General features: G+C 38.2%; 1 protein-coding gene across 5 annotated transcripts in view; it reads left to right on the top strand.

Moving 5' to 3' along the window:
- The window catches only part of rasgrp3 (RAS guanyl releasing protein 3 (calcium and DAG-regulated)), a 57,182-nt gene extending 43,835 nt beyond the window's left edge, over window positions 1-13,347 (top strand). For 4 of the 5 annotated variants that reach the window (XM_067609340.1, XM_067609338.1, XM_067609339.1 and 1 more), the window contains 9 exons: window positions 1,070-1,348; window positions 3,381-3,461; window positions 4,605-4,718; window positions 4,812-4,927; window positions 5,976-6,123; window positions 6,443-6,479; window positions 7,222-7,371; window positions 7,456-7,832; window positions 10,806-13,347. In XM_067609340.1, coding sequence (XP_067465441.1) covers window positions 1,070-1,348; window positions 3,381-3,461; window positions 4,605-4,718; window positions 4,812-4,927; window positions 5,976-6,123; window positions 6,443-6,479; window positions 7,222-7,371; window positions 7,456-7,832; window positions 10,806-10,826 — 1,323 coding nt within the window. In that variant the 3' untranslated portion in view covers window positions 10,827-13,347. Of the gene's footprint in view, window positions 1-1,069; window positions 1,349-3,380; window positions 3,462-4,604; window positions 4,719-4,811; window positions 4,928-5,975; window positions 6,124-6,442; window positions 6,480-7,221; window positions 7,372-7,455; window positions 7,833-10,800 lie in introns of all 5 variants that reach the window. The other variant, XM_067609342.1, reaches the window with a different exon arrangement.
- The last annotated feature ends 2,470 nt before the right edge of the window (window positions 13,348-15,817 follow it).

The following is a 15,817-nucleotide window of genomic DNA, read 5'->3' on the forward strand; positions in this document are numbered from 1 at the left end:
GTAGACAATGTTTTCTTTGACTTAAAAATGTAATAACTTGAATAACAAAATTGGATAAAAGGAATGTGAAGGCGTGTTTACCAATGAAGCCACAAACTTAACAGCTAAGTAGTAAAGACAGGCAGCTACAAGTTGAAGTTACCAACAGAATGCCTTTAGTTGCAGTTCTACTGTTGACCATCAGACATTGGCTCCAGTTTACTGTATTGAAGTCAGCATAAAAGTGAAGTCAATACAATCCTTCTACAAAACTTTGACACAAGGCTCCCACTAGTATGGTCTCTGGCTAATTTCAGGTATTTACAGATATTTTAGTGTCAATTTTGAGACTCATTTATCTGTTAAAGTGATACATAATCCAAAATGTATCCTTTTAGTCCCATTTGGGACTCAGCTGAAAGCTATCAGAACTGGTATTTCCTTCCACAGAGAGCAGCATCTGTAGTTAAAGGGAAATGTCAGTATTTTTCAACATGGACCCTATTTTCCCATCTTTTTGTGTCTAAGTGACTAATGGAGACAGCAATTGTTAAAATTGGTCCAATATTGAGTGAGGGCGCTGAAGCTGGCAGTCTTGAAACGGGCTGTGATGTAATCCGATGGGGCAATAGTGCACCATCACTGTACGTCCACTATAAGTGCTTGTTTTTGCCACTGACAGGTTCAGATTGTTATCATAAGTGTCTGACAACATTATGGAAAGGACCATACAGAGAAATAAACATTTTTCTTTACTTTTTGCTTGTTGTTGTGTCTAACCAAGTCTCGCTCAAGGAGAAATCTTGTTCTGAAATCTTACAAGAGTTAAGTTGTTGAAATCATCTAAATATTCAGCCAAGACTTTGAAAATTTTTACATAACACTAAGCTACGCTTTCGCTATTGCCCCATCTGATTACATTGTTGCCCGTTTTACGGCTGCCAGCTGCAGTGCTCTCACTCAATACTCAATAAAAATTGGTGTCACAAAAAGATGGGCAAATATAGTTCAGGTTGAAAAATCCAGAAGTTTACAGTTTGTAATTTGATTATTATACTCACACCCAAATGTTCACCACTCCCCACCTCAGATCTGGAGCGAGATGACGGAGCTGGTCTCTTCCAACAACAACTACTCCTGCTACCGCAAGGCCTTCAATGAGTGCCAGGGTTTTAAAATCCCCATCCTGGGCGTGCACCTCAAGGACCTCATTGCAGTACATGTGGTCTTTCCTGACTGGGTTGATGACAGTAATAAGGTTAACCTGGTGAAGATGCAGCAGCTCTACATGACCTTCAATGAGCTGGTGTCATTGCAGAGCGCAGTGGCCCAAGTGGAGCCCAACATGGACCTCATCTACCTGCTAACGGTGAGGGAAAACCATTTCGCACATAACATCTTGGATTTCAGAGGTGCTTTCCTGTGTAAATGTGAGGCTCATGTTGTAATAGATTTACAGACAGTCCGGACACCTGAGATGAAGGCATTGCAGTAAGAATACTTGCAGTCACAAGTTATTTTGTACCTGGCGGAGAAAGAAGATGCGGGGCAGTATTTATCAAACTGCTAGAAGTAAAATTTTGGACTTGAAATTAAAGATAAAAAATGATAAAATTATTGTATAAAAATGATTGCACTATATATCATTGATCATGATGTATAATACATTAGCTCAAGCAGTACCATTAAGAATAGAGTGGTTTTAGTCTATTATTTGCATTTGATTTGAACATTTGATAGAATGTTACACCACTTTTTCTTTTTTTTTTTTAAATATATATTTATCAGGGGTACAAACAAACAAAAGAATAATCCTGACATTGATTTGATTTGCAATCACTTTCCAAGCATCTTAATTGTCTGCACTTGTCAATGTGGTGTAATTCTCCTTGTTATATGATTTCTGTAACGTACCAAAATCCTATTATTTCCTCCTTCTTTATTGTTTCATACATCATAAATATACTAGATTGTTATTCATTTTTCATGTGAATTATACCCAGAGATTTAAAGATTTCACACAAATAAAATTAACTTATATTAAATTAAATTTACAGTATATTTTTTTGCAGAGTGACATACCATTGAATAAACTGTAAGGATGTAAGAATGTAAAGAATGTACAATATGGCAGATCAGATATCTCTGATGGGTTATTCCAACATGTGGTAAATCATGTGATCACTTGAGAGTTGCATTACTGTACTTTACACTGTAAATGGGAGCAAGTCTCTTGATAAATGTGTCTTATGGCTCACAGCCAGCAAAGAACTTTTTTACTCCTAGGATGACTCCTAGAGAACTGATCTTTCAAATGTATTTAAATAATAGAATGCTGTTTTATTTGGCTGGGAAATTGAATCAGTGACAAGTATAACCCCCATATTTCTTGCTGGCATTGTAATGTGCTGAGATAGTGTAGTTAATTGTAACAGTTTTCCTCTTTGCTCTCTTGCACTAATAAACAGAGTTGGAGGAAATTTTGAGTCATCCATTCATTAACTACAGAGTGACAGTTTTGAAGGCAGTGGCATGAGTAAAGATCCACAGCAGTAACTACTATACAGAGTTGGGGGTCATTCTATAATAGTGGATGATCAAACCAAAAAGTAATGGACCCTGGATTGAGCCTTGAGGTACTTCATCAGGATTGTTTCATTCTGTGATGAGAAGGTCTTTACTAAGATAGAAAAAGTCCTTGTATGATGGATTGAATCAAGACTACAATAATACTTAGCTCCAGAGGTACAAGAATAGTCACAGATAATGGTCATTTACACAGTTACAGAACTAGGTTTCAGAACTAAGCATTGCTCAGAATCAGACTGGTTAAAGAAAAGGATTAGGACAGCACACTTAGTCAACTGATTTTAATTTTAACAACATAAGTCGTTTTTATTTTAATTTAATTTATTCTATTTATTATGATGACTCATATGTGTAGCTCCCTCTGGATGAACCTGTTGTGTCAGTTGTGGATGTCTATAACTAACCTGGCGTGGATTGTATTGATTGCCATCATACACGCTGAGGAAGGGCGTCTGGCCCGAAACGTCCATGTAGCAATTCAAAATTAAAATCAGTTGACTAGGTGTGCTGTCCTAATCCTCTTGTTTAATCAATTTCGGTACTTCAAGGATTCAGCACCTGACCTTTTTTGATTTTGATTGTGAGTTGAGTGCGTTGTATTATACAATTTTCAGAATCAGACTGGGACATCTGGGAAACCCGTTTCTCCAGAATCTTGCTGATAAACAGCAGGATAGAAATTGATCCTGAAGTGGTCAGCAGAATCAAAATCTTTGTCACAAAAATCAGTGCTGAAACACAGCTGTACATGAGTGTAGCTTCTTGTTCAGTGATTTTTTAACCAATTATAACCCAAGTCCTTGTATTTTCAGCTTTCTTTAGACCTTTATTACACAGAAGATGAAATTTATGAGCTGTCATTGCTAAGGGAACCACGCAACCCCAAATCATTGGTAAGTTTCAACAGAAATGGTTTGTTTGTTGTGGGTAGGTTTGTCCACATCAAGTATGTCCAATTTCACCAAACTGGATATATTGTAACCTCTGAATTATAAGGTTCTATCTGCGATCTGAGTGGTTTTGAGGTTCAAAGTTTTCTCATCCTGGAGAGCAAAACTGATATACAGTAAAAGTCTGTTTAATTGGTCAAAATAAAAGGTACCCATAACCAGGTAGCGCAATTTTAAATGGGGTTTTCTAGATCAGGTGGACTTCAGATAGAACCTTCTAATTCTCCACTAATTTGTTGTGTCCATCAATGTGGCTATCACTCTTAGTGTAGTCACTAGTACACCAGTCTGAAACAGACACAAGCTCAGTTACAAGCATGGTGGAGTTAGCATCAGATCACTAAACTGTTCAGCAATTATTAGCTAGAAATCTGAATTTGTCTTAGATTTGTACATAATAAAATATTAGTCTTCATTGCTGTCATCTCTAAAGTGGTAAAAAAAAAAAAAGTAGCACAAGCTGTGTAATTAACATTTTTAGCAAGGCAGCTAATGGTGATAATCAGCTTTTCACCAAGTTCAAACAACATATTAGCTTAGCTTAGTTGCTGCTTGTATCAGTTAAACATAACTAGTTTAATAAAATAATACATTTTGAGATGAAGACTGAGCAACATTTTACGATATTTTCAGCTTCTTTAACCTCAATCACAGATCAGTGAGGTAACACTTTAGGAGGTGAAACTTGATTCTTGGATCTCCTGTGTACATTCAGAGCACTGATTGGTGCTTTGCAGGTGGAACCTTATAGAACCATGTTAGAAATTGATTTTTATAGAGAGAGAGCCATTTCTTTTTTCATATTGAAGGGTCATTAGTTAATAAAAGTCTAAATAAACCTTTACAAAATGTTAATAACTATTGATAATAATAATATTGCCATGTGAATAACTCAATTTTAACAAAAAAAGTCAGATGGTACCTTATAATTGATGACTTATAATTCATGAAGGACTTGCATGGTACAATAATACCTCTTTCAAAAAACTCAAATATTTTTTGCCCACTTAGAACTATTTGTAGTCTTGGAAATGTGTCCTTGTGGTGTGACAGATCTAAGTCCTGTGCATGCGTCCTTCTTCACAGCCTACCTCTCCAACAACTCCCAACAAGCCCCTGGCTCCACTGGACTGGGCCTCCGGTGTCACCACCAAACCAGACCCCTCTGTGGTCAACAAACACATCAGGAAAGTGGTGGATGTGAGTAGACAATATCCTTATTCAGTTTGACAGATGTAGAGATGTGTGTGGAATATTATTGGAGTAATCTTTTTCTCATCTGGTTTTGGAAAGTCTGTGTTCAGGAATTATGACCATGACCATGATGGCTATATTTCTCAAGAAGACTTTGAGAGCATCGCTGCTAACTTTCCTTTCCTGGACTCCTTCTGCGTTTTGGACAAAGATCAGTGAGTAGTCTACAGTAGAATTCTACAAAATAGTATAAATAGTAAATAAATTTGACATTTTTAATACAAATTACTGGGCTTCTTATACACAGTCCTCATGCTTACGTTGACACTGTGCACATACCACCATCACTCTGTTTCATCTCAGAAAAAGCTAAATAGATCAGATCCTCAAACGAACATCTCTAACACACTTGTCCATACTTGTACTGTTCTACTTTGACTTAGGTAAAGGTAGTAATATGACAGAATGGCCCCAATCAGTGATATATTATACATTATAATTTTGTACAGTAGTACTGTCATTACTGATGATCTAAACAGCATTTTAATGATGTAGCTGGTAAAGATAGAGCGAACTAATCAAAGTAACTATAGCTGTCATAAAAATGTTTTGTAAAAAGTATACACTCACCAAGCACTTTATGGTGAGTGTATTCTATATTTTCCCCTCATGTATGTTAATGGGGTGGACAAAATATTAGGAACACTTTTCAATACAATGCAGTCCAGTACGTCACCACCCTCCTGACCTCAATAATAAGCATAAAGTAGAATTATCACCTTTCTGACAATGTCAACAAAAACTGAAAATATATGAACTTTGTAAAAGTAGAATTTATGACAGAGCTGTTGTATTGGATTGCATCAGATTGCACAGGTATACCTTATTAAGTGCTCAGTGAGTGTAATATTTGTCTCTGATAAGTAGTGGAGTAGAAGTCAAATAAAATTGATGTACTCAAGTAAAGTACAATTACCTCAAAGTCCTACTTAACTACAATATTTGAGTAAATGTACTTAGTTACTATATATTCCACCACTGCTAGCAACTGCACAGATACTGCTATGAAGTGTCAAAAAACGATTTATGTATCATGAGTGGAGGAAAAGCAGGGGACACCTGAAGCAGACATAACACTCTATACTGGTGCACTTTGATTGCCATTGACCACATTGGTTTAGACTTGACTAGAACATTTGTAAATCTCTCTCTCTCCACTCATCCTCCTTCCTTCATTATCATTTCCCCCTCTCTTTCTCACAGAGATGGTTTGATCAGTAAGGATGAGATGATAGCATATTTCCTTCGAGCTAACCCACTGCTCCAGTGTAAGATGGGACCAGGATTCATCCATAACTTCCAGGAGATGACGTACCTGAAGCCCACCTTCTGTGAACATTGTGCTGGATTTGTGTGTATCTCTTTGACTTTCCTCTTAGCCTTGAAATTGTACAAGCATTTAAATTCAGTCTAATGTCAAAAAACACTGTGCAGATGCTGAAAAATGATGATCAATTCCTCAGAGTGCATGGCATACAAATACACAACAGAAAGACACACACCCCTCCCTCTCATGTGGGGCTACAGAAGAGTCTTTCTGGCTGAATTATGTTTGTTTTTTAATGTCACCCCTCCTCATCATCTAACATCATTTTCTGTATATTCTATACCCACCTTCCCCCTTTCCTGGACCTTACATGGACCTCACAATGGTGGACCTGCTCCTGCAGCTCTGGGGAATCATCAAACAGGGCTACAAGTGCAAAGGTACAGTTTCACTGGATTCTTCTGTCTGTGTTAGTGCTAGTCAACAAGAAAATGGCACAAACCATTTTGAATAGCTTTAGAAGGGCCAGTGAGCTTAAGACAGTCTGTTTCTCTGGTGACCGTTCACATATTTAATTGGCCAATGCAGCATCTGTTGAGCCAGGTTCAACTGTTTTGTCAGACAACCCTCCATTGTCAGGCAAAAAAGCTGCAGTTACTCCTCTGGCCACTTGATGCTGGCTACAAGACTATTTTGTATTGAAATCAACAGCAAACATTAAAAACAACATACAAATTCTCCCTTGAAACTACCTATACCTACATTAACCACTGCAATCATAACACACCCAAATCTGTTCAGTTGTGTTGCATTTTGGGTAACACTTCCTGGGGCACCATGTTTTAACAATGGAATAAAACTGACAATATCTCTAGCTCTGCTGCATTGATTTTGGTTGTTGTACAGAACAATATCAATGAATTCTAAAAAATCACCAGGAAACCTGAGAACTTACTCTTGTACACAAGCCAAATGCATTCTCCTATTGTTACATATTTTGTTACATACTGTGCACATTCATTTTGGTGAAGTGACCCCATATGAAATCTTTCAGGACAAATGACTCCACAGATTCTTATACATGATCCCTGTCTTGAATATCAAGACAAAGAACCAACATTAGGTCTGCTTGTCTTGACACTTGAACACCTTCACCCTGAATTTAAGCTATTTACTTCACAGACTGCGGTGTTAACTGTCATAAACAATGTCGGGAGCTGCTGGTTCTGGCCTGTCGGAAGCTGCTCCGCTCCAGCTCTCTGGGCAGTGTCTCCCCTGCCAGACTGACTCACAGCTCACTGCCCAGCAGCCCCGCACTGCCCGTCTGTAAAGGTCAGACATATACACACTGACAAAAAAATGTAGCTTTTGTAGTTATTTTACATATCATCATATTTTCTGCACTTCTTCCTTCAGACGAGGATGAGGTGTTTGAGTTCCCAGCTGTCACACCAGCAGGTCCGGCTCTGGACACTCAGTCCATCACCCTGATGACTGGCTCAGCCCAGAGAATCTCTGTGCGCCTGCAGAGGGCCACCACCAGCCAGGCCACCCAGACTGAGCCCCTGTGGCCCGAACACAGCTGGGGGACCACGGACGGTGGCTCCCACACATTCCCCAAAATGAAATACCGGACTCACAGGAAGACCTCTAAAAATAAAGGTTTTGCACGCTGGGAAAACCAGAATGACGGTCAGCGGCAGGCACTTTCCTCACGGTGCAGCACAGACTCTCAGGAGAAGTCAGGCATCTCTGGAGAGCTTGTACAGAACGGCATCACACACAGAGGGAAGGTAATGGAAGATGTGGCTGTAGATTTTTATTTAATGTTACTATATTACTATATTCATCTTGAGACAATATTAATCTGGCAATTGCAGATGGTGAAAGGAAATCTATGGAGGTTGAAGCAATCACTTCAAACATGTTTAAAGGGGACCAATTATGCTAATTTCTAGCTCTACATTTTTATTCTGAGATTCAACTAAAGTAGCTTTGCATGATTCACAGATAAAAAAACTTGTTTATTATCGAATACTGACCTTTTATGCAGCCCCTCAGTTTAGCCTCTGTCTCTTAACAGGCAGTCTTAGCTCCTGTCTCTTTGTCTCTTTAAGGCCCCCCTCCCAATGACCTCACTGTGTTCTGATTGGCCAGCATTCCGGAAGCTGCTGAGGCACAGCCCATGGATGTATAATGAGAGCTGGATAGGGCTCCGCTGCTCAGCCTTGCAGCCAATTTTTCCCAGTGGCCACTTGTGGTATTGCAGCGAAAAAAAACCCTGCGGCCCAAAAAGCATTTTCCCCATAGACCACAATTGTAAAAGAGACGTCTGTAAAACTGTTGACAGGACACCTGGAACTACAAACAAAGTCAATTGTGACTCGTCCTATTATGAACTTTTGATTCATGGAGGTTTTATATTTGTAAAACTTTCCTCAAGCTGAGAAAAGCAATTTAAAAATCTGTGACGTCATCACAATGTAAAGTCTATGGGCCAAGCGGGAACCCATGGGCAGGGCCAGCAGGGGAAACACTATTGCACATATTCAGTGGGCTGCACAACAAGGAAGCAAACCTGGGAGCTAGAAACTTTTTTTGGTGTATGTACCAGTTGAGCAATTCCTATAGGACTGAATGGGTGCCATTGATATTAACATTAACGCTGAGTTCCTGAATCCCAATCTTCCTAAGTTCTTCCTTCATAAATTGTCTTTCTTGATCATACTTAGTACAATCTATGCTTGCATGCAGCTGCCAGCTGGGAAAAAATATGTGCATATATCGGTATCGGCATTGGCAATCGGCCACAATGAGTTGGAAATATCGGCATATCGGGTATCGGCAAAAAATCCAATATCATGCATCCCTAGCAGAAACCTAAATGAAATCAATATTTGCTGTGAGCAGCTTTGCCTTTAAAACAGCAGCAGTTCTCCTCAGTACACTTTAACACAGTTTTTCATGGTAACTTGCAGGTAGGTTGTTGTAACCATCCTGGAGAAAGAATGTTCTTCTGTGGATTTATTATTTAGGCCATCTCAGGTGCTCCTTCATGTAATTCCAGATTGACTCCATGATGTTAAGATCAGGGCTCTGTGGGGGCCAAACCATACCATCTGTTTCAGGACTCATCATTCTTCTTGTTGCTGAAAATAGTTCTTTATGACTCTAGCTGTATGCTTGGGGTCATTGTCATTTCATGAATAAATTTTGGACCGATCAGACACCTCCCTGATGGTATTGCCTAAAACTTTTGCACAGTACTGTATATATGACTGAAAATAAGGAAAAGCATAATAGGTCCCCTCCAAGTTTATCAGTAAGGAGAAAGATACTGGGACCCTCTATGAGGCCCCTTGGAGGACAGACAGAGATCAATAGCCCTGTATTAAAGCAACACAAGGGGCTGCATTAATCTGGGTGGAGTTGTTTCAGGTGCTGATGAGAAATGAAATACAAGCCCGGTGGTCCAATTTTGAGTAACAGATCCAGATGTTTGAAGGCTTATCAGACACCATAACACTGCACATAATACTATGAGATAGGAGTTTACAACTCTGGAAAGTTATCACAGCGACAATAATTTAATCTTTAGTCGCATCGAGCACTGGGGTAACAGTAGAAATACGGTGTTCATGCATTTAATTGGCAAATGCAGCATCTGTTGAGTCAGGTTTAACATTTTTGTGGATGACCCTGAATTTTTTTTTTATTTTTGGTTTTTTTTTTTTTGCTGAAGCCTTCTGCATCTGGAGTCCCCATTCAAATGAATGCGATTCTATAGACCTGTGTTTAAAGCTGCATTACTTGTGCTTTATGAGTATTTTCATTTTATGCTACTTTATACTTCCACTTCATTATATTTCAGAGGTAAATATTGTACTTTCTACTCCAGATGAAGATTTAACACAATGGATAACATAACAAGCTTTTAAAATACAACAGATTATTGAAGATGAAACCAGTGGTTTCCAATCTTTTTGGCTTTTGATGTCATACAAAAAGCAGTGTGTAGTCAGGGTCACATTTCAGATGTTTATGAGTTGTTAACAGCTCCACCAAATAGTGAAATAGTGACTCTAAACTTCTCACATGGTTTCATTTCAATAAATGTTCAAATGATCCAATATTTCACCAAAAATCAAAGATTAGAGAAAAAGTCAAAAGAACTGAAAACAGATTTGTGTATCAGAACTTTGTTTTTTCTTCTTTCCTCTCCCATTAATCATCTCATGACCCCTCAGAAGTCAGTGTCAAACAAACCCTGAAGATAAATAACAATTCAGCTGATAGTTGTACTATGGCAACCAGTAGAAAATGAATAAAAGGAAAAGTCCTTAAATGCGCTATGGCTTTGCAAGATTTGCCAAATTTTGGAAACATTTAAGGAGAATCACTGCAACAGTTACTCACTCTGATTTTATCAAAATCTGGGGCAGTGCACATTCATAAACAGTGCTGTAAGTGTGCAAGAGTTAGCAAACATGTTATTTATCATGTGGAGCCTCTGAACAGATGTTACAGTTACCCAGAAAAGATGTAGGAAACGTACATAAGTATTCAGAGCAATAAAAAAGGCAAATAATATCTATAAAGATCATATTGTGTACATTACAGGACATCTTCACATCTTTCATTGCTGTCCTGATTTCATTATGTTTTAATTAGTAACTGACAACACAATGTAATAACTGTATTTAGTAAAAATGCCAAAAATTCAGAAGCAGATGACTTAATATCCCTCCTCTTCACCTCCAGAACAGCTGACTTGGTCACGGTGGTGAGGGCCAGTCCCGGAGATCCAGAAAGCCCCTGATGGCTGGGACCAGGAAGCTCTTCTCTCTGGGGGAGGTGCTGGGCTGTCTGAGGTCCCCCTTCAGTGACCTGGAGTTATCATGTCCTCTCTAGACTTTATAATGCACAGAGCTGCATGTGGACACCTGGTAGCTGCAGGGAAGGACGTAACGTGATCTCTGAAGAGGTCTCAAAAATCATGGAGAGGAGCTCAATGGATAATGGACAAACACCCACTTTGGATAACATGGAACCTAACCTCCATCTTGGAGATCAGAGTAGATTACTGCTCTCTAAGTAAGACATAACCTGGGTTTAGGTTTTGATCCAGGATGCACGATAAAATCAGCACTTGACAAACTGAGAAGAAACATTTTTAAACTTTACAACAGTGTAGGATGAGTTGAGTTTAGTGGTTGATCCCGGCCAGTTACTTTACAACACCCAGCTTTAAAATCCAGCCTGGGCACATGTGTCAAGCAAAAGACTACTGCTACAAGTTCTTTGTATTACTTTGGAACAAACACATTGGAATGAACAGAGAAGGGAAGATCCAGTAGATGTGGGAGAATATGTAGATATTTCAATGTGGAGTTGCAAAATAAAGGGAAAGTCAAACAGGAAGTGAATGTTAAGGATGTTAATGATGGACGATTCTGCAGAACTCTGGATTATGTTCAATGATGATGTTTTTTAAGAGCTCATTGCAAACATTTTTTAAATTATTTATTTCTACAATACCTGCATTTGGCAACTACAGTATGGTTAACCCCTTTTGTTTTCTGAAGGGTCAAAGTTAACTCATTCATGAGTTTAACAGCAGCTACAAGTAACAGCAGCAAGTTCATGACCATTCCTGGTTGGTTCAACTTCAAAACATGAATAATTGTCCTTTTACATGTCAAGAATGTCTTTGAGTCTCTTTTGACATTTAAAAAATCTTTACAGATTAAATGGAGTATTAATAAATCATTTGTAACAGCTATAAAGAACACAAATGAGAATGAGTAAGAAAGAGACACCATGTGTGGTGATGCTTTAAAAAACAAAACTGATTTTGTGCAGAATCAACCCTACCCCACACCTGACTCACATAAAATTAGAAACAAAATAAAACCATCTCTTACAGTGGACACAAGTACCAACGTTTCTCCTTTTGCTAAAGCCATGAGCAGCACATGTGAAAAGTGATGAGGGAACTGAATCTACCTGAGGCTGTGGACAGGGTGGGCAAGATGAAGCCAATTCTGACCCCAAAGAGGGACTGTGAAACAAACACAACATGCTGCTAATGGGAGAAATACATCTGTAATGCTCATGCAGGAAAACATGTTAATGAGAGAAATAGACAGATGCTTCGTAAAATAAGAGTTCAAGAAAGTTATTACTGTGTTTCCAAAGTTATCACAATAGTATAAACATTACACATCAATGACAGCAAAAAATATGTTTTGTGGTGAAAACTAGAGGGGTAGCCTACACTGAATAAATAATAATCTTTCTGCATTGTGCAGAAGGAAAACACTTATTCTCCAAGTTGTTAAGTGAAAGGTTGTTTATGCTAAAATGATTTTTTTTTGTAGGGCAAGGAGGGTGTACAGAATATGAAGACATCAGGAGGGTTAGATTAGACAACTAAACACTTTATTAAAGAGGAACTACACATCAAAGTGTGTTGGGGATTACTACTGAATGTGTGAAAAAATGGTATAAAGCCTTTGTGTCTCCAGGGGGAGCTGTGTGAAATCTGATGAACTGCCTCAAGTGATGTGACTTGAGTCAGAATCTGGGGTTGTGGAGTTAGAAAGAAGTGAGGTATCAGACCACTGTAGCCCACTCTTCATCTCTGCTGGAGGCCAAACTGTCAGTGGTTCAAGTTGCGTTGTGGGTATTGTAGGCGTCAGTTTTGCCAAGGAAGGAGAATGCATGGAATAAAAAAGATGATATCCCTTGTTCTGCTGCATCAATTTTGATTAATTGTAAAAAAAAAAACATCGTGAGTCACATAGGACATACAGCTCTGTGTATTGGCATTGAATTTTTGCAATGGATGGAAATTAGATGAACAAATTATCTTTCAAAATGCCACCACACACCTTCTCACACTGGCTAATCAGCACATTATATACAGTAGTGTGAAATGGGGCACAGTGATGTTTTGGTGGTAGGAGGTGGTAAATCCAAATCCAGCCTTTAAAAAATAAATCTGTGGGTAACATCAAAGACCTCTGTGCTTCTTTACAGTCTATGACTTGACATTAATGCATGACACTTTTCTTACTGGTGATGCTAGTGTTTTAAAGTGCTACAAATTTAGAAACTACAAATTTAGAAAGCTAAAAAGCAGTTCATACACAGCTTCTTAGGAAAAGAAACAAAGTTGAACTCAAAACAGCTTTGTCCTAACTTGTAATGTGACAGTTTAAATATCATAATAATTTTAATGCCAAAATGATGTGTGTGTGTTTTTTTAAAGCATATTGAACCAATAAACAACTGACCAACCTGCAATGGTTTATGGGATTCTGAGTGTGTGACCACTGTTCTCAGCCATGGTTGTGTATACATAAGAGTGACTGTTATCCAGACATCACAACTTCATTATGTCTCAGTATTTTAGAAGGCCATTGATCTGTGTCTGTCACAGTTCATCTTATTAAGCAGGAGGGAAGATCCAGTGGGCTTTGATGAAGACAATGAACTGAATTTGGTTGAAGACCAACATTCAGATGTTATTCAAACCTATTCAGAACAATTTCAACAATGTTAAAAAATATATGAATGTTTGATAAAGGTTTTCACAATTTTGTATGAACTGCTGCCTGATTTGCAACACTTTAAATGGTTGATGACAAAAACTGAACTAACTACAACCTAAAACGTCTGTAAAACCTTTGTTTCTGATTAATATGCTCCTCAACATTCTGAGACAACATTTGGCCAGAGCGAGGAAATCAAATAATAGGAAATCAATTGTTAAAACATTTATTTTTTATCAGTTATTACTGGTAAATGTTTCACAGTGTACTGGTTTTTGAGAATTGTAAATGTATGCTTCTACATTCCAGGCAGCCATTAGTTTCCATTTCAGTCATACACAAAATCAACTTTCAGTGACTCGAATGCTTGGGATAGAAGAGTAATTACAGTGAAACTTTGTTATTGTAAGATGTTAATGCAGCTGAAAGCAGAGAAATCTGCTGTGGTTGTCTGGTGTGATGCTTTCATGTCTGAGTAAGAAGCTTATGTAGCAGCAAAGTAGTCATATAAGTCAGAGTGTAACCTGCTAAAAAGCTTTCATACTGTCAGGTGAGACTGACATGAAGAGAGTCAACAGCAGATGGCTCTGACACAGAGAGAGGAGATAACAGGTGGGGGATCTCAGCAGGAACAAAGAGTCAAACATTTTATGGGAGCGGATCTTTCAGTAGGGAAGAAGTTATGGAGTCATTTGAAAGTACTGTATATTGATAATATTTTGAATGGATGATTTCCTTGTTCCCAGATGACAAACCTACAGACTAAACTGAGTAATGTGTGGTCCAAATCTACTGAATTAGTGAGTGAAATGAAGAGGAGACCCAGTTCTCTCCAATGTAAACACCTCTTTATATACAGTCTGTGGTAAACATAGACAGTCATCACCAGCTGTCAGTATGAAGCTTAGTCTGACAGCAGGCACTCTGGCCAATCAGCAGAGAATATGAAGTTGTGGCCAGTTGACCTGAAACACTTCTCATATAAATACCACTTTGGCAAAAATACATTCCTATTATGCTATGTTTTCTTTATCTGCTTTTACAAGATAGGTTCACAATTTTTCAAGCAGGTGTTCATCTGAACAGTGAAAGAGGTTTTCCTCGCTGTAATCATTCCTACTCTTCATACTGACTATTGAAAGATCCCTTTCAAATATGCTGTCAATGTTAAAGACAGGGGTCATAATCTACAGTGTGTCCACACAGTCAGTCTGAGTAAAAATGCATTTAGTTGACATGAAGCTTATATGAGGCTTCAGCAGTCTGAGTTAAACATATCAAATGGATATCTGTCACATTTACAGTCTCTTTAGCATCAAATTCCTTCTTTGTGTTTCCTCAGACAGTGTTTCCCTGTTGAGCTGTGGTGAAAGTATAGTAACAAAAAGAGGGACTTTGGCACTAAAAAGACTGAAAATTGAAAGATATCTACTTGATTTGACTCATTTGGACACTGAAGTTTCATATTAGCTTCACATCAACTTTTAAATACATTTTTGCACAGAAGGACTGTGGATTTTCCCCCCATCACTAACATTGTAAGTGCATTATGAAGGGATCTTCTAATGGTCAGTATGAACAGGAGGAATGATTACAGTAAGAAAAACATATTTAATGTTCATTTGGCTCAAGACTGTTGTTTTAAGACAGACTTGAAACTTGTGAACCCGTCTTTTAAGAATGTACAGTGTGAAAATGCATAGAGGCCATGTTTTGCTTCAGTAGTATCAAGTCTATGAGGCATCTTGTAAACGTAACTGGAATACATGACAAACACTGTCCTCTGATATTTGCCAAAAGAGGATTTCTTGCACCACACTCAGGACAAACTGAATTTACATAGCAATTCACAACATACTGAAAATTTCTTTTGATCAGTTATAACATGGCCTTTCTAGCACCACCTTGAGGACAAACATTTCCTAACTTTATGTTTATACTGTGAAGTAATGAAGTGCATCGAGAATATACAGTATACAGAAGGACACATTAAAGGAAAAATCTGCATAGAAGTCACATCAAAATCACAAGGACTTCAAATAATAGTCTTCTTTTCTGGGGACACATTTGTAAAAAAACAATTCTACATGTTACAGTCAGAAAACCGTGTGTTTGCTAGGTTAACATTGCCCAGTCCTTTAGAAAGTATCACTTCACTTTGCCTTTCTCCTCTTTAGACACAGTACGTCTGTAAAAACATCTGCCTGAATGGTTTCTCAATC

Source organism: Thunnus thynnus, chromosome 14 (genome assembly GCF_963924715.1).
Source record: "Thunnus thynnus chromosome 14, fThuThy2.1, whole genome shotgun sequence".
Classification (NCBI taxonomy): Eukaryota; Metazoa; Chordata; class Actinopteri; order Scombriformes; family Scombridae; genus Thunnus; species Thunnus thynnus.